Genomic DNA, 18,496 nt, shown 5'->3' on the forward strand with positions numbered 1-18,496 from the left:
TGGACACTAATCCACGGAGGTGGGAGGGGAGCCAGAGGAAGCCATGAATCCGTGGCTCAGCCTAAAGTTCCTCTTGATAAGAATGGGAGTGAGGCCTGGAGGCCCCGCTGGCAAAATAAATTTAAACTCTACTCCAAGCGACGTTGAGTCAGTGGTGGTGAGCTAGTGACCCGGTTTCCATGTAAAGGAAACAGACATCCACTAATAGGATCCCAGTAGATTTTGGAATATTTTTGGAGTAAATAGAACATAATGAAAGTGGAGCATGACGGGAATGCTTCAGCCTCCAGAAGATCTGTTTCTGGGAGAGTAACTGATAACTTAAGAATATATCTCCCAATAGTTTGCTTGGTTTCTGCTTCCTCTGATGCAAACCCCGATGTAAAGTATTCTACTTGGCAAGTGAATGAAATAAGATTTTTTATTTTTTATTTATTCATGAGAGACACAGAGAAAGAGAGAGAGAGGCAGAGACACAGGCAGAGGGAGAAGCAGGCTCCATGCAGGGAGCCCGATGCGGGACTCGATCCCGGGCCTCCAGAATTGGGCCCTGGGCCAAGGGCGGGTGCTAAACCGCCCAGCCACCCGGGATTCCTGGAAAACTGTTAAGGATGTTCTCAGAGCCTGAGCTATGGTCCTGAAATCCGAAAGGCCCAGGGCACAGTAGCCGGGCAAAGACTGTCAAGTGCAAAATTTGAGCCAAGTCAAGTGTGAGGCTCTCTGTGCCTATGGAAATCGAATCAACCTTATTTTGCACAAAATCTATAAAAATAGCACGTACCGTGGGAGGTCCAGTGTTAATCAGCGCTGAAGGGGGCAGGAGGCAGCTGGAGGTAGGGAGAGCATCTTCCCTTCCTTCCCGGGAGCCCAGGGGTCCCTGCAGGGCCTGCGCCCCCACCCCCGGGCCACCCCGCGGTCGGAGGACGAGGTGCCGCGTCTCCTCCAGCGCAGGAACCTCTTCTTTTTCACTGGGGAATCTGTAAGGAGGGGAGCAGGGCTGTCGCCCCCCAACGTGTCAGCAGGGCACCGTGTCCTAGCGCAGAATCGCCCGCGGTCCCCGGAGGACAAGGGGGCGGGGAAGTTGGACACAAAGAGTGTGGCCTCCGCCGGGGCCGTCCGGGTGCGGGTGGCCCCTGGCGCCCCGAGCTCCGCGCCTGCGGGCCTCGCGCGGTCCCGGCGACGGTGGGCGAGCGGCGGGGGCCGGGGGGCCGGGCCCGGGGCCCCGGGGGCCGAGCCTGGCGGCGGCGCGCGCTCCCTCACCCGAGCTGCGCGCCCCAGTGCACGCGCGCCCGGCGGAGGCGGAGGCCGCTCCCGCCCCCGCGGCGCGCTCCTCCGAGCGGCTGGGCCTCCGCGGACCGGGTGAGTGCCGGGCCCGCGCCCGCTCCGCCGCCTCCCGGGGCAGGGCGCGGCGGGGGGACTCGCCGGCCCGGGCCTGGCGGCGCCGGAGGGACCCTGGGCGCTCGCGGGGGCGCGGGGAGGGGGACCCCTGGGCGCTCCAGGGCGCGCGGGGAGCAGCGGGGGACCCCCCCAGGCGCTCGCCGCCCCCAGGCCCCCGCCCCCGCGCGCGGAAGACGCCTGCGAACCCGCGGGGCGCTCGCACAGGTGCGCGGGAGGCGGCCGCCCCCCCCCCCGGGCGCTCCCACAGGTGCGCGGGAAGAGGCCCGCGCGCATGCGCGGCGGAGACCACCGGCTGGGGCGCGGCGTCCGGGCGCGGGTGGGCGCCGGGTGGGGCGAGTCGCCGGCGGCGAGGTAGGGGCGCCGCGGACCGAGGGCAGCGGCCGGTGGGCCCCGGAGGCGCAGGCCGCGGGAGCTGGGGCGGGGGCGGCTGCCGGGTGGCCCTGCCCGCGGGGGCGACGTGGGCAGCGCGGTGGGCGGACCCCTGCCTGGCCCCCGGGCGCCCGCGTGGAGGGGGAGCCGCTGGGCTGCGGGGCCTCGGCCGCTCCCCGGGGCCCGGGCCTCCCCGCGTGTGCGCGCCCGCCGGGCCCCCGCCTCCGCCTCCGCGCAGGGCCGTGGGGGAGCGCCCTGGCCACGTCTGCGGCTGGCGCGCCCGGGGTCCTCGCGCTCCGAGGGCCCGGCCTGCGCGCGCCTCCGAAGCGGGGAGCGGCCCCCCCGGGCGGGGGCGGGGGCGGGGGCGCTCCTGGGGCGTCGGGCGGCGAACGTGCCCCGCATCGCGATGGGCCCGGCGCCTGGGGCGCGCGGAGGGGACTCCACGGCTTTCCGCCTGCGCCCCCGGGGCTGGGGACCTCACCTCCTGCGGCGCTGGGCGGCCCTTGGGGAGGGGCCCGCCGTGCCCTGTGCGCCCCCGTCCCCTGTGCGCCCCTGTGCCCTGTGCGTCCCCCGCCTCCTCCCCTGTGCGCCCCCCTCCCCGCCTCCTGTGCGCCCCACGCACCTTCCCCGGTGCACCCCCGCCCCGCCCGTGTGCGCTCCGGGGGAACAGAGAACCAGCCAGTGGGAGAAGCTGCCGCAGGTCTTCTCCCAGCACTAGCGGCACGTGACCAGCAGGTCTCGGGTGGATTCGCCTGTCCCCTGGGCCCCGAGGGAACGGAGAGGTCACCGCGTCCGGCCTGGGCCCCCCCCCCCCCCCCCCGCCACCCCCGCCACCTCCCTCCATCTCGTTAGCAGCCCTTCTTCCCGCTAATTAGAGCGCCTAATGGATGCCAGCCCTGCCCTGGGGCCTGCTACCCCCAGCTAATGGCGTCCTATTACTGGAACACCCCTCCACACCCCAAAGCCCCCGAGGACAGCCGCCCCGCCGGCAGATTCGCCCGGGGCACCACTGTCTGCAGGTGTGAGGTAATTGGCATCCGGCCCTCTCTCCTGGGGATAAGTAAGCAAAAATTTTAATGGTATAAAAAGGTCTTTTGAGCTTCTGGTGTCAACTGCACAGGCGTTGTGGATAATGTAATTAGAACACGATGGAAATACTTAGAAGATTTTGCCCGTTTTTAAGGCAATCTCAGTTTGGGGTTAAACAGTAAAAACGTTAGCTGGGTGGCTCTTAGCCTGAGGCTAAATGCAAGCAGGGCGACTTTCCCAACTTTCTCGGAATCCGCCTTGGTTCAGGGAAGGCCCTGCCTTGACCCTCGGAACAATTTGCCAGGTACTGGGAGGGTGGAAGGATCTGGAACGCGGGGATCACCTCTGAACATCCTCTGGCTGGCCCCTGGCTTCTGACCTCAGGTGGGAGGTCCCAGGCGGGCGGCAGCTCTGGCAGCGGGGAGGCCGAGGTCTCCGCAGGTTAAGGACGCCTCTGCAGCCTGTGCTCCTGTACCGGAGCCCGGCTCTCCGTGCCTCCATCTGGAATCATCTTCCTGTTGTTCTCTAAATGTAAACGGGCACAGTGCACGGTGACACTGGCTTTGCGGGGAGCCTGCGGTCACGTAGGCACCGTGATCCCCTCAGCCTCCCTGCCCCTGAGCGGGGACCGCAGGGGGCAGCTGCTCCTTGGGCCTCTGAGGGCCGGCGCGGGGGGGGGGGGGGGGGGGGGGGGGTCTGCTGGCGGATGGGAACCCCGACCTGCCATCCTGCGCAGCTTCCCCGGTGACTCCGGGAAACATCTGCCCTGCTCTGGAGTCGGAGGGGTTGCCATCTCCACTGCGGCCCAAGTGGGGTTTTTCTCTTGCAATTATTGTAATTATGCTCAGATCACAGCGTTGGTATTCAGCGCATATTTGCAAAATAGTTCAAACAGAGCAGCAATAACTTTTGGGGTAAAATGGAAACTTCTAGGAGTTTATCTTTTGCCAAGAACCTGGCGCTGGCTAGAAAGGATTTTAAAACAAACAGTGCCTTGGAAGCTGCAGCCAGTCCACGTCTTGTGCAACGTTTCACCAATTAAAAATTAATTTCTTTCTTTCGCAAATATTTATTGAGTGCCTTCCGTGGGTCAGGCGCGCTTCTAGGAGCCGGCGTGGCGGAAGTCAACCCAGTCTCCCTTCTCTCGCGGCCTGGACTCCGTAGGGCAGAAGGCAGCAAACGTGTGGCCACAACCCCCACGAGCGTCTGGAGGAGGCGGACAGCTGGCGGAAGCCTGTGACACGCGTTGAGCTGAGATCTGAAGGCTGAGGTTCCAGGAGGTTCCGGGGAAATCGTGTGCAAAGGGCCTGTGTTGAGGAGCAGGGCCCCTGCAAGCACCGAGGAAGGCCAGGAGGAGCACGTAGGGCAAGAGCGGAACATGATGTCATCGCAAGTTCCTTGGGGTCTTTCCTTTAGGGCAGTTCATGGGCTTCCTACCTTCGGGCTCCATGGAGTAGGATGTGGATTCATCTTCAGAGCTGAGCGCTCCCGAGTCCAGAAGGGAAATCACTAAAGAAGACGGTGTGTACGGCGCTCCCCCAGCTGGCCGCAGTGGCCGCGTCAACGCTGTCCTTACTGCTCTGTGATCTGTGTGAGGCGGTCCCGTGGGGTGACAATCTGACCTGCCGCCTTTGGGCCACTGCCGGCCGCTGCTTCCTGTGGCGCCGGGGTCCCCGGTGTGGGCCCCGCAGGCCTGGGCCCCTGGTCACTGTCCCCTGGGCGGCAGGTGGCAATGTGCGACACAGGCCTGCTCGCAGCGCCCAGACGTCCTCACCCGGGCTCGGTTGGCGCCCGCTGCACAGATGTCCCCCCAAACCCGGGCTGCCGGGGAGACCTGCCCACGGCATGACGCTGCGGAGGGGCCGTGCTCCTGCGGGTGCAGCCTGGTGCCGTGGCGGGTCCTCGGAAGAGGCGGCCGTGTGCGGGTGGCCTTGCTGCCCCCACCAGGGGAGGACCCCTCCCCTGCACCGTGCTGGCCCTGACCCTGGACTCCCCAGCTTCCCCCCTGCACCGTGCTGGCCCCCGACCCTGGACTCCCCAGCCTCCCCCCTGCACTGTGCTGGCCCCCGACCCTGGACTCCCCAGCCTCCCCCCTGCACTGTGCTGGCCCCCGACCCTGGACTCCCCAGCCTCCCCCCTGCACTGTGCTGGCCCCCGACCCTGGACTCCCGGCCCCCAGAGCTGTGAGAAGCAGGTGTGTGTCGCGTACAGGTCGCCGGGTCCAGGTGTTGGTGACAGTGACTTGAGCTAAGCTCATGGCTGCACACTGACACGTGTCCCGCATGTGGCTCTGTGGTCTGCATCGGGCTCGATGGGGCTGGCTCAGCTGTGCCCAGCGTGACGTGGGGGGACCTCTGCTGTTGGGCTGGGCGGCCCCAGGCGGGGCCTGTCTCTCTGTGGCCCCCGGGGCCCCCGCCATGGGCAGCTTCCGTGTTGCTGGGCTTCTTCCCTGTGGCCCAGTGGCCCCAAACTGTGTCCTGGGGGAGAGAGCCGGGAGGGTGCTCGCCAGCCTTCCTGCCTGCGTGGGTCACTCCGGGTCGCCTGGCCTGCCCGGATTCCCGGGGACGGATGGGACCTCACCTCCAGGAGCAGCTTCAGTGCACATAAGGGGACCATGCTGGACGGGACCCGTCCGTGGGGCCGTCTTCGGAGAGGCGACACCTGCCACAGCCCACCCTCTGGCCACTAGGTTCATATTGCCCCATGTGCGGCTACAGGACCCCGCGTCCCCTCCCAGTTGTCGTGCTGTGGGGCTATCGCTCAGCCGTGAAACCTGGTCCAGGAATGAAGAGGCCGCGGAGGTCTGGTTCCCGTGAGGACCCTCGCGGCGGGGAGAGCCCGTGTGCGCGGGGCCTCGGCTCGGAGGCAGAGGGTGGGTGCCTGAGCCACTCCCGGCGCCACCTTGGCTGGCGTGACGTGGCCGTGGGGCTGGCAGGTGTGCCGCCCGCAGGCCCTGTGGACCCGAGCAGTGGCTGCGCTGGAGCCCTGGGCCTGTGGGAGGCGGATCCTCTGTTTGGGGGCCCCCCGCCCCTCGCCTTTCCTCCTGCCTCAGGGTGCAGCCTTGGCCGGGCCTCTGCATGGAGGTGACTGCCCGGAGCCAGCAGCCCCCCGCAGCGTGGCCCGGTGCTTGTGGGGTGCCCGGTGCTGAGCAGGGACGAGCCACGACCCCACTGGGCCCAAGGCAGGAGTCGCCGCTGCCCCGGGGAATCCAGGCCCCCCACCAGCCGTCCTTCCTTGTCCCTGAGAGATGCCCAGTGCCTGCCGCCCGTGGGCTTGTCTTGGCCACGTCTGTCCCGCGGCGACCTCGCAGGACCGGCTCCTCCCACATGACGGTCCTGTGGGCGCCCTGGGGTCCCCGGGCCGTTGGCTTGGACCAGCGACAGACGCCGTGGACGCGGGCCTCTGCCCGCCTCGGACTGGGCGCGGCCGCGGGAAAAGCCGGTTTTATTTTGGACCCCGCTTTGTGCCTCCGGCCCGTTCCCGTCCTGCATCCCCCGCAGGCTGTTCCCACTGGCAATGGGGGTGTCTGTGCATCCCCTCCCTGTGGGCATCCCTGGGGCTTGGCTGCTGACTGGGCGGGGCTCCCCGCCTGGCGTTCGGTTGGCGTTGACCGTCTGTGTTTGCGGAATGACGGCGTGAGGTGACGACGGCAGGCCTGCCCCATGAGCCCTGGGCAGCTCAGCGGTGGGACTGTCTGCAGGGGGTGCGGGCACGGCCCGGGGCGCGGAGGTCAAAGTGCAGCCCACAGCTGAGCTCCCGCGGCCCTGGCCCGGTAGGCGGACGCCTGGTGTGCGGCCTTCCTCGGGCGGGATGGCAGGTGTGAGGTGTGGCTGCGGCCCCGAGCGTGTGCCTCGGGTCATGTCACTGGGGAGCCCGCCGTGGCGTCCTGGGGCTTGTGGGCATCTTTACAAATAGTTGGGTCTTGGCGTTCCTGTTCCAGCCCCGTGGAGTTGAGCCCGCCTCACGGGGAGAGCCGGGCGCTGGGGTCCTAGGTCCTGCACCCCGCTCCTTGGCTGTGTGGCCCGAGCACTCCCTCCTGCCCGCTGGTCTTGGTTTCTCCTATTTCTGCGAAAGGCAGGGACGGTGCTCCGGGGCCCCTGAGGTCCGGGGTTTAGAGCAGCTTCTGGCGCTGGGATTCAGGCACTCAGGCCTCCGTCCACATGTTTCCCCTGCAAATCTACAGCCTAAGTCAGGCCCAGGATTTAGCAAAATTTGACCTTGAAAAGTGATGCCTCACCTTCGGACTCCGTGCAGGGAGCCTGGGGCTCACAGGATCCTTCACCAAGCGCCCTTCCTCCTGGGGGGCCCACGGGAGCTGGCGTCGTTTTATTCTGTACACAGACGGGCTCACGTGAACACTCGCGCACGAGGCTGCTGTGTGTGTGGTTCTTCCGATACGTGCTGGGGATGTATGGTTTGAAGACACCAAAAATCATGAAAATTCACCCGGCAGCTCACCATCACCAGCCTTTTAGCCTTTGTGGCAGTTTCTCGATGCCTTTCTGTGTCCCCTGTGTTCTCGCTCGCTCTCTGTCACGTGCTACCCTTTGATCCTGGCCTTTAAGTCAGCATCGTGATGGAGGCCCTTTTCACGAATGCCTGGAAACTTTGAGAACGTAGTTTTCAGTGATGGCATGTAAATATAATGCGACTTATTGATCATTTATCGATAAAACTTGTTTATTATTTCCATGCTTTGCAAACAGGAATGCTCTGGAAATTCAGTGTCCTCAAATATCTGGTTTTCCAGGGTGGAGTTTGCATCCCAGGCGCTGAGCACCCCAGAGTGCTGGATGAGGGCTCGGTGAGGTGATCGCCGTCACCCGGGACCCATCACCCCAGAGCCCCTCACCCTCGCCCGTCACCCAGAGCCCCTCACCCTCGCCCATTACCCAGAGCCCGTCACCCGAGCCCATCTGAACAAAGTGCAGCCCGTAGGTGCTCATAGCCTGACCCGCTCCTACCAGGTGGTACGCACTGGATCAAGGAGGATTTGTACTGTGGTTTGGTAAGGCCGCGCATTCCCCTGCCCAGGAAGGTATCAGGAGTGTCCCGGTGTCTACAGAAACTCCTAAAAATCCTGAAGCCCTTTCCAGGAGCTCCTGTTGCAGGGGGCTGGGCTGTGTGCACCCACTGGGAGAAGGAGTGGCTGCCAGAAGCAGGCTCCATGGCAAGAGACGAGGCTGAGCGCCCTGTGTGGGGCCCTGGCCCTCGGCGAGGATGTGCTGTGACCCGCGGCAAGGACAGGCCGGGCCAGCTGGGCAGACGCTCCTCGCCCTGTGGTTTCATGGCCTCCAAAGCGCCTTTTCCACTCAGCAGCTCTCCACAGCTCCGTGGAGCTTCAGACGCCAGGCAGATGGTGGGAACATGGTCGGGTGCCTCGGGCTCCCAGGAACTGAGGTCTCACTGTATCTGGCAGTTGCAGAGCGGGGCTGATTTCTCTCCCAAAATCATCATCTTTGTAAGCCTGAAGATTCCTCTCTCACCCTGACGTGAGGTTCAAGCTCATCGGGAAAATATGCAGGACAGATGGAGATGTTGGGGACTTTCGCCCATGAGCCTCGTTCAGTCTGTTGTTCGAAGAGTTCGCAGAGGCAGGAATCATCAACGCAGAGGACCCTCGGGGTCGGCTCCAGGTAGAGCTACGACACCTAGTCTGAGCCTCTGCCCTCATGCGTGGCCCAGACCACCCTGGCAGGACGGGCCTGTGTCCACTCGCACACGTGGACTTGGACCTGTCAGGCCGCCCGGCCTTGGGCCTCCCCCAGGCACAGGGGCCGGGACACCCAAGAGTGTCCTTTAGTGATGCATCGCCCTCCTCTCCACCCACGCCTCTTAGGTCGGGAAGCAGGCCATCACGAGAGGACCCTGGACGTGCGGAGCCCAGGTGATGGGCCCTGGGTGACGGACTCTGGGTGACGGGGTCCAGGTGACGGGCTCTGGGTGATAGGCCCTGGGTGACAGGCTCTGGGTGACGAGCTCCAGGTGACAGGCTCCAGGTGACAGGCCCCGGGTGACAGGCTCCAGGTGACAGGCTCTGGGTGACGAGCTCCAGGTGACAGGCTTCGGGTGACGTGGTCCGGGTGACGGGCCCTGGGTGACAGGGTCTGGGTAATGTGGTCTGGGTGACAGGCTCCAGGTGACAGGCTCCAGGTAACATGGTCTAGGTGATGGGCTCTGGGTGACAGACTCCAGGTGATGTGGTCCAGGTGACGGGTCTGGGGTGAGGGGCCTCACGCGGCTGTCAGTGCTGCACCCCCAGCCCGGCCCTGGGCCCCATGGGGTCCGCGCTCCTTGTGGGCAGCTGCTTGGCCCAAGGAGGAAGTGCAGGCTCGGTGGCATCCCCCGCGGAGGGCAGTGGGACCGTGCAGGGGCGCTGGAGGCGGGGCGGGCTCTGCAGCATCTGGGCCTGAGCGGGTCAGGGCAGCGGGGACAGAAGGGACTGTACCCTCCCTTCCGTGTGCACCACCGGCAGCTAATAAGCGAGCGGAGAAGGTGGAGGGGGGCTTCCTGAGCTGTTTTCTCTCAAGATCTTCTCTGAGAGGAGAGAGCATGAGGCAGAGGGAGACGCAGACCGTGCTGGGCGGGGAGCCCGGCCTGGGCCTCGACCCCGGCACCCCGAGATCGTGACCTGAGCTGAACGCAGGCCGTCACTGACACAGCACCTAGGCGGCCTGGGACTTTCATGGGTTTTAATCAAACCACGTAAGCGGCGCATGATCTTGGACGAGGCTCTGCTGGGAAGCCAAGAGCTTAAGACGTTGAGAATGACACGATGGGAGTTTTTGTGTGACTTTGCCATGTCCCAAAGCCCCTGGAACTTTGAGCGTCCTGAATCAGGTGTCGAAGGCTCCAGCAGCAGGAGCGAGGACCTCAGGGGCCCCGAGATGTGTGCGGCGACCTTGACGGACCCGAATCGGTCCGAAGCAGCTGAGTGAGTCCCTGATGTGCAGGAGGATGAAGCTGTCGTTCTCACACTCAAGACGGATCACGTGACTGCCAGGTCGCCTCCCCCTCACTTCTCTACCGGCGTCCAGGGATTTGCACCGCGCGTGAGACGGAGCAGCTCCGGGGCCTGGCCAGGCCCTGACCCGCTGACCCGGGGACCCGCATCCAGGACTGGCCTCGCTGGTTCGCTCTGAGGATGTGCCCCTGGTTGGCCGCCCTGGCGATCCCTGCCTAACCGCCCTCCTTGCGGGGCTCGGCATGCGCCCCCTGTTCTCAGAGGAGACTTCCCTGCCCTCTGGTCCACGCGTCACCAGCCGAGCCGTGAGGGTTCCCCGGGTGGCACTCCGCGGGTTGCTGTTCCCTCAGAACCCGTAGAGCGGCGGCGGTTGGCCTTCCTCAGCAGGCCGCGGACTCGGGGGGCTGAGACCACACCTGCCGGGTCCGAGGAGCTTTCTGGCACCTGCGACGTCGTGGGTGTTCGGGGCATATCTGGCCAATAGACGAGCACGTGGAGAGGGCATCTGGGGAGTTTGGCCGATGGAACAGTCGAGAAAAACTGGGGTTTACTTGGCTCGGGTGGTCTCTCACCTCTGACCGTAGCCGTATTTCCGTGGATGTGCAAACGCGCATCCCGACTTTGGTGGAGGCACCCGACGGCTGGAACGGCAGCATGGCCTGGATTCACGGGCCTCGGTGCTCCTGTCTGTGACCTTCGTGTCCACACTGAGCGTTCGCTAAGCCCGTAAGTCTTGAATCATGACCCCCAGGGAGGGACAAATGCATCCCCATATTCTGAGTTTGTGTCTGAAGGCCCTTCTGGAGTGCCCCCCCACCCCCCAGGCTGGGGCGGGTCCTCAGGACGTGGGCCCAGGCGTGTGCTTTCTGTGTGCGCCACTCTTAGGGCCGTGACTCGAGCGCGGGCCCACGGGGGGCAGCGAGCGGGCGCCGTGGCCATGGGATCCCACGGCAGGTGCGGCGGCGGACACAGGCCCGAGCATGCCCACCACGGCTCCCGTGTCCCCCGTCCACTCCCCGGTGTGGTGGCTCCGTCCCCCAGAAGAGGCTGATGCGTGGCACACAAGGGGTGGTCGTCTGTGAAGCCGAGCCCAGTCTCCTCTGTGCATAGACACGGGGCCGCGAGGTGGGCGGCACCTGCCAGATGAGGCCGGGCCGCTGGAGCTCAGGGCGGGCACAGCAGGACCCGGGGGCACGGGGGCTGGGACACGCGCATGACAGGCGGGCACAGGGGGCTCGCTGCCCCTGCCGCCCCCGGGCCTGGACTCCAAGGGAAGCTGTTGTGTAAGGTCTGACTCGTCCTCGGCGACTCCACGCGGCGCCTCCCTCAACCGCCATTACAGCGCATGTACTGGGCGGCGTCTCGAGACAAAGAGGCCTTTGGTGAGGGAAGCTCCCGTGGCTGGCTCTGGCCTCCTCCGAGGCTGGCTCCGCACCGCCAGGGTGCTCGGGGCCGAGGGGCACGGGTGTGGGCATCGGCCAGCCTAGCCAGGCGGCCTCCCCGGAGCTGCCAGCCCGCCCTGACCAGGGCCCCGATCAGGGGCGAAACCACCTTGAAAAGCGACGTCTGTGTGAACAGCTGGGGCAGGCCATCGCTCTGTGGCCACGGGGGGCCGGGGCACCCCGGCACGCTTCGAGGGCGCGGCTGTCAGTTCACAGCCTTAACAAATGTTTTTTTTTAATATATATATATTTATTTGAAATAGGTTTTTCAAAAAGCGTGATTATGTAAAAGGAAGATTCTTTAAAGCAGTATTCCAGAGCCGCATTTAATTATAAATAAACCAGTATCCACATCAGATACATAAATAATGTCCACGTTAGGAGATCATACAATCATTTTAAAGAATCAGTATTAATAGTGAAGAAGTTGATGTGAAGAACCTGAAAGTTCTGTTGAGGTATTTATTAGGCCAAGCAGAAACTCCTGTCCTTCAGAGGGACATGCTGCGCGAGTCATCTTCAGATAATGGATCCTCCGTGGAACATCCTCTGACTGCAGCTGGGAAGCCCACTGGCCTCCGTCGCCCACAGCTGTGGGACGCTGTCTGCGGAGATGCCGCCGCCCCCAGAGCCGTGCTCAGGGCAACCCTTGGGGAAGCCAGCCTGCCCAACGCCGCGACCTGCGACCTGCAGGGACCGGCCCGGGTGCCCTACAGGAACCCCCCAGGAGCCTCCCCGTGGAATTCTGGTCTAGAGCCACCCACAAAATGGGGGAAAGCCCTGACTGCCCGTCCAGAGACACTTGGCACGGAGCATCTTTTTTTTTTTTTTTTTGGCACAAAGCGTCTTAGCAGGCGAGCCGGGGTCTCCCGTTGGTGCAGAATACCCCCCCCCCCCCCGTCAAGGGGGCACCGTGGCACTGGCCGCCCAGGGTGGGGAGGGGGCAGGGCTGCCTCGAGCTACTTTGACACCGCCTCGGGAGGGAAACAGCTCCTCCGCCTAATGTCTTCATCTGTCTGCTCTGAGAGGTGGCGGGCGACACGCGGGAGAGGCCAGATGCTCGCAGCGCTGGGGACCGTCCTCCAGACGCGCTGCGCGGTGGCCTCCCCGCCCCGGGGAGCATCTCCGAGCCTGGCGGCAGGGTGGCAGGGGCCTCCTGGGGCACCTGACTGTGGCATGGTCACCCCAGGGGGGCTGGCTGGGTCGCTGGGGGCAGGACTGGGGCGGGGAGGGGCAGGGAGCCTGCTGAGGGTGTCCGTGGACCTGCAGGCCGTTTCCAGCAGCGGGACACAACCTCCGACGCTCGCATGCACTGGCAAGCGCACGTGGTTTCACTGCGGGAACCCGAGAGGCGTGATAATGGGGTTCCTCTTTGTCTGGCTGGACGGGAACCAGCTGTGTCCTCAGGCCACCAGGCGGCTCCACCCTCTGCCTCAGACCCTGGGGGTTTCCTCGTGGAGCTGTGGCTGCTGCTGGGTTGTAGGGGCAGCGGGGTCCGTACGCACCAGCCTGGGGCTCTGGGGCTCACCCTGGTGCCGCGGGGATTGAAAACACGGTTTCAAACTTAGGCTTCAACACCGTGTCCTGCTCTAGGCCTTTTCTTCCAGTCTGTGACGATTTATGAGGACAACCCTTCGGGCTTAGGGTTTTGCTCATCCTCAGGGGTCAGGCCCGAGACAGAAGCAGGAAGTCCTAGGACGACTCCTCAGGCCACAGCGACACGAGCTCAGTCTTCTGAGGCCTGAGGTCCCATGGGGTAGAGAAGTGCTAGTGCTGAGCCACGTGCCGGGCTCTGTTTGGCGTTAAGGTTCGCATGTGTGGGTTTGCCCTTCAACGCTCTTCACCCTTTCCTCCCACCCCAACCCTTCAGCCTCTGTTCTCTGTATGGATGACTTTTTTTTAAAAAGATTTTATTTATTCATGAGAGACACGGAGGCAGAGACCCAGGCAGAGGGAGAAGCAGGCTCCCTGCGGGGAGCCCCATGTGGGACTCGATCCCCGGACCCCGGGGTCATGCCCTGGGCTGAAGGCGGCTGCTCAACCGCTGTCCTGTATCCGTGATATTTTGCGTAAGATATGTTAGTGCATCTCAGTTTCATCAGTTTCCCCTAATGGCCTCGATGGCTGAGAAGGCACCGCCGCGTCCTTGGGAAGACGCCATGAGCCTTGCCTTGCACTTGCACTGCTTCCAACTCTCCAGTGCGTTGCCACTCCCTCGCCGGGGCGGGCGCTCACGGCCACCTCGCTGGGGACAGGATGCCCAGCCCTGAGACCGCACCGCAGCGGGGCTGGGCGCCAGCTGAGTAAACACCGGGGCCGTGTGTCCTGCTGCCTCCTCCCCAACCACACACCCCAGCAGCCCAGGGTTTCAGCTCACTCAGCGTTTCATAGCCCGGCATTTCCATGCGTCCCGGGATGCGCCCTTGCACACAGCGAGTGTGCCGTGGACGTTGCTGTTAAAGATTTCTGGAAAACAGACGGGGGGGGGGGGGGGTCAGAGAGAGAATCGAATGTTTTGAGTTTCCAACCAGAGGACGCTTACTGCTAAAATAGCGGGAAAGCTCTTTAGTGACTCCAGGGAGGGAGGGCAGGGAAGCAGGGGTACGTGCTAGAGCCCGAGCAGGGAGGTTGGGGAACCGTCTCAGGCAGCAGAGGCAGAAAGCAGGGGTGCTGGGGGGCTGCTTAGGTCTCCACTCACCGGAGAGGCTCGCACATCCTACCCAAATAATAATGATCAAACTAAGCGGTATTTGGCGTCTTTCTTGCCCGTACGCTCTGCTTTAGAAGCTAGAACACACTTGAACCCCCTCCCCTCACGGTCGCGGTGAGACTGCTAAGGCCCCTCTCAGGCTGGGGCGTCTCGGAAGGTTTCGCCAATTTAGGAAAGGTCGTACTTTATCCTTCATCCACAGGTGCTCACGTCTGCTCCCATCTCACGTGTATCCGTGTGTGTTGTTTTGTGTTTGTTTGGCTCCAGCTTCTCTTCGGCCGCACGCGGGCCATGTGGAGAGTCGCTTCCCTGAGGTTTCTCGGAGGCACAGTTCCAAGAACGAGCGGCTCACAGATTGCAGGGTTGAGCCTCTGAGGCCAACTCCACAGAAGAGTCCTCAGCTCCTTCCTCCTAATAGTTGTTGTAACTTAATTTGAAATCGACTGGAAAAGACTATAGGAAAACTGTCACATGTTAATACAGTGAATGATGTTAATTATGCTTTCCCACCGGATGTTCTTCACACACACATCTCATTCCGTTGAAAATAGGAATTTGTTGGTATCTGACTGCTTTTTTTTTAACCTGCAGAATGAGCTGTTTTGTTTGGAGGAACCCAGTGTTTCTAAAGCCCTTGGCTGGGGGCACCTGGGGGCTCAGCGGTTGAGCGTCTGCCTTCAGCTCAGAACATGACCCTGGGGTCCTGGGATCGAGTCCTGCGTCGGGCTCCCTGCAGGGAGCCTGCTCCTCCCTCTGCCTGTGTCTCTGCCCCCCCCACCCCCCGTGTCTCTCATGAATAAATAAAATCTTTAAAACCAATAATAAAGCCCTGGGCTGAACTGGGGTCTCCGTCATGGGCCCACAAACAGGGCAGGAACAGGGAGAGGGCATTTCTAAGACCCCTGAGTTGTTCTGTTTGTCTCACTCATCCAACTCTCCGGCAGTGAATAGTCACGATCCCCTTTCCTGCCATGTGAGTCCCTAACCTGGAAGTGGGGGGCAGGGGGGGGCAGACCCCCGTGAGTGACACAGAATGACCCCACTGAAAAATGCACATTCAAACACCCTGTCTCTCTCCCACAAACAGGAACAAGAAGAGTGTGGTGACACCATATGGAAACACCTGATGTTCCAACAAAGGAAGAGGCCCCTGCCCCTACGTGAGGAAGGCCAGTTCTCCGGCAGTCATGGTGTTTTCCTAGCACCCAGCCCCCCTCCGCAAGCGAATCACCGACAGCCCCTCCCACGGGGGTGAAGAGTGTGGATGCCCGGACACAGACTACCGTACACCCCAGTCGCCCATGGGAGTCTTACAAATAAAAGGGAGCTCTGTGGGGTGGGCTGCACGGGGCGCGGAGTTAAAATCCCAGTGCTGAGGTTTAGAGGCAGCCTGCCCTGGACCTAACTGAAGGGTGTGCCCTGGCTCCTCTTAGCCCTGCTGGTAGCTCAGCGCCGGAGACCGACCTGCGCGGGGCCGAGAGGCCAAGGCTCGGCTGGAGGGAGCATCGGGGGAGCATCGGCGGAGCATCCGGGGAGCATCGCGGCCTGGAGGGAGCATCGGGGGAGCCTCGGGGAGCCCCGCGGCGCGGCCTGGACGCCTGGAGGCGAAGCCCACGGACCCCGCGTCCGAGGCTGGCGGCGGTGCGCGCCCGGCGCACAGGCCCCTCCTCGCGGGAGCCTCGGGACTGTGCACCCAGAAGCGGAGCCCGGGAGCCGGGCCCAGGGGCCGCGGGGCCTTGAGGCGCGCAGGGCAGGGCCGGTGATGCTGGGCTGCTGAGCGCGCCGGGCGGCGGCGGCGGCCAGAGCGAGGCGCCCATGGAGCCCCCCCTCCCGGGGCGCGGGCCCGAGGCCGGGGGCGCGGGGGCGCAGGGGGCGCGCGGCCAGCCCGGGGTCCGGGGCGGCGCTCCCGCAGCTCCGGGAGAGGACGCGCAGACACCCTGCAGCCTCGGCGCGTCGCTGTGCTTCAGCTCCGGGGACGGCTCCCCGCCGCAGTGTCGCGCCTCCGCCGCGGAGGGCGCAGCGTCCTCCCCGCCCTCGCGTCGTAGCGGCCCGCGGGTGGTGGAGCGGCAGGGGGAGGTCGGCAGCGCGGGCGCCGCGGCCCCCGGGGACCCCGAGGAGTGCGTGTCCCCGGAGGAGCGCGCGACCCCGGCGGAGCCCGGGACCCCGGAGGAGCGCGCATCCCTGGAGGAGCCCGGGATCCTGGAGGAGCGCGCGTCCCCGGAGGAGCCCGGGACCCCGGAGGAGCTCCTGTCGCCCGGGGAGCCCGTGACCCCAGAGGAGCCTGCGTCCCTGGAGGAGCCCGCGTCCACCGAGGAGCGCGCATCCCCGGAGGAGCTCCTATCGCCCGCGTGCACCGAGGAGCTGCTGTCGCCCGCGGGGCCCGCGTCCCCGGAGGAGGCGGAGGAGCCCGGCGACCTGGCGCCCGTGGCCCCCGGCGTCGGGCCCGTGCACGGGGAGCCCGACCTGGTCATCGAGGTGTCAGGCCGCCGGCTGCGGGCGCACAAGGCGGTGCTGGCGGCGCGCAGCGACTACTTCCGCGCGCGGGCGTCGCGGGACGTGCTGCGGGTGCAGGGCGTGGGCTGGGCGGCGCTGCGGCTGCTGCTGGCCTATGCCTACAGCGGGCGCCTGGCGGGCGTGCGGCCCGACAACGTGGCCGAGGTGGCGGCGGGCGCGCGGCGCCTGCAGCTGCCGTGCGCCGCGCAGCGCGCCGCCGAGGCCGTGGCGCCGCAGCTGAGCCTGGCCAACTGCCTGCAGGTGCTGAGCGCGGCCAAGCGGCAGCGGCTGGCCGAGCTGCGCGACGCCGCCTACCGCTTCATGAGCGACCACTACCTGGACGTGCTGCGCGAGCCCGGCGTGTTCGGGCGCCTGTCCGGGGCCGAGCGCGACCTGCTGCTGCGCCGCCGCCTGCGCGCGGGCCGGGCGCACCTGCTGGCCGCGGCGCTGGCGCTGGGGCCGGCGGGGACCGCGGGGGGCGCGGGGGGCGCGGGGGGCGCGGGGGCCGGCGCGCGCGCCGTGTTCTGGCTGCACGAGGCGGCGGGCGAGTGGCGCGAGCTGACGCGGCTGCCCGAGGGCGCGGCGGCGCGGGGCTGCGGGCTGTGCGTGCTGCACAACTACCTCTTCGTGGCGGGCGGCGTGGGCGCGGCGGGGCCGGACGGGCGCGCGCGGGCCTCGGACCGCGTCTTCTGCTACAACCCGGCCACGGGGCTCTGGAGCGCCGTGCGCCCGCTGCGCCAGGCGCGCTCGCAGCTGCAGCTGCTGGCCCTGGACGGACACCTGTACGCCGTGGGCGGCGAGTGCCTGCGCAGCGTGGAGCGCTACGACCCGCGCGCCGACCGCTGGGCCGCCGTGGCCCCGCTGCCGCGCGGAGCCTTCGCCGTGGCGCACGCGGCGGCCGCGTGCAACGGCGACATCTACGTGTCCGGGGGCTCGCTGTCCGGCCGCCTGCTCAAGTACGACCCGCGGCGCGACGAGTGGCAGGAGTGCCCGAGCAGCAGCAGCCGCGAGCGCGCGCTGGGCATGGTGGCCCTGGGCGGCTCCGTCTACCGCTTCGACCAGGGCGCGGCGCGCGGAGACCCGCAGGCGGCGGGGGCGGTGACCGTGCTGCGCTACCACTGCCTGGCCAAGCGCTGGAGCCGCTGCGCCGCGCACCCGCCGGGCCTGCCGCCCTTCCGCTGCGCCGCGCTCGGCCGCGCCATCTACTGCGTGGGCCGCGGGGGCACCTGGCGCTTCGTGCCCCCGCAGGACGGCGAGGGCGCGGGCGAGGGCCAGGGCGCGGGCCGCGGCGCCACCTTCGAGCCCGCGCCGCTCCGCGCCCCCCTGGACGCCCGGGGCGCGCTCGTCCCGTTCGTGCTGCACCTGCCGGAGGAGAAGCCAGACAGGGGCGAGGACGGCGCGGCCTAGGGGGGCGGCGGGGGGAGCTCTGGGCACCTCCCCGGGGGCGCCCCTGGCCAGGACGGAGGCCTGCGGCGGGCGCTGTCCACCGGGCCATCTGGAGCTGGAAGCTCGTGCGCGGGCGGGGATTGTTGCAACGCCCTCGTGCCGAAGGTCAGCTGCCCTAACCTGCCCCCCCTGCAGCCCTGCTTTGCTTAGCGCGGTCCGCGGCGTCCAATGTCAACGTCTGTGCAAATAGGTGAGCTGCAAAGAGGACACGAGGCGGGCATCTGGCGGAGCAGGAGAAGCAATCGGAGCATCAAGCCTCAGGACACGGGGAAGGGGTGGGCTCCAGAGTGTGCCCGCGGGGAGTCCGCAGCCCGCCCGACTGTCAGTAGTTGCCCCGAGTGTGTCCCCGCCCGGACAGGGCCCCTTGCACCCAGCTCGCGTCCACCAGCACAGGGAGACCCCGAAGCAGGCCACGCACTGTGCGCTGGGGGTTTAGACTCCTAACACGTAACCAGAGCTCCTCACATGTTCCTAACATAGTCATTTTGCACTCAAATGTGGGTTGGGTGAGTCCCGGATGGCACAGCAGGGAAGGTGGGGCCCTGGGTACCGTGGGTCTCTGTCCGGCAAGCAGTGGAAGTACCTTCCCTGCCGCACGGAAGCTGCAGAGTGGGCCTCCCGGCCTCAGGAGAGGAGCCACCTCAC

General features: G+C 65.6%; 1 protein-coding gene across 5 annotated transcripts; it reads left to right on the top strand.

Annotated features, from left to right (window-relative positions):
• The first annotated feature begins 1,150 nt into the window (after window positions 1-1,150).
• KBTBD11 (kelch repeat and BTB domain containing 11) lies at window positions 1,151-17,961 on the top strand. Of its 5 annotated transcripts, none has more exons than XM_041753603.1 (2): window positions 1,151-1,359; window positions 15,000-17,961. In XM_041753603.1, exon 2 carries the CDS (start codon window positions 15,728-15,730, stop codon window positions 17,810-17,812), a length of 2,085 nt encoding a protein of 694 aa, XP_041609537.1. In that variant the 5' UTR covers window positions 1,151-1,359; window positions 15,000-15,727; the 3' UTR covers window positions 17,813-17,961. The 5 variants fall into 5 exon arrangements, with proteins under 5 accessions (XP_041609537.1, XP_041609539.1, XP_041609541.1 ...); XM_041753605.1 differs by lacking the exon at window positions 1,151-1,359 and adding an exon at window positions 1,482-1,602; XM_041753607.1 differs by lacking the exon at window positions 1,151-1,359 and adding an exon at window positions 1,620-1,645.
• Window positions 17,962-18,496: the final 535 nt, after the last annotated feature.

The sequence above is a fragment of the Vulpes lagopus genome, chromosome 4, assembly GCF_018345385.1.
Source record: "Vulpes lagopus strain Blue_001 chromosome 4, ASM1834538v1, whole genome shotgun sequence".
In the NCBI taxonomy this organism is placed as follows: Eukaryota; Metazoa; Chordata; class Mammalia; order Carnivora; family Canidae; genus Vulpes; species Vulpes lagopus.

Bases quoted from the DNA above. Each gene is read 5' to 3' on its own strand.
- KBTBD11 (XM_041753603.1), top strand. From the start codon at position 15,728: ATGGAGCCCCCCCTCCCGGGGCGCGGGCCCGAGGCCGGGGGCGCGGGG.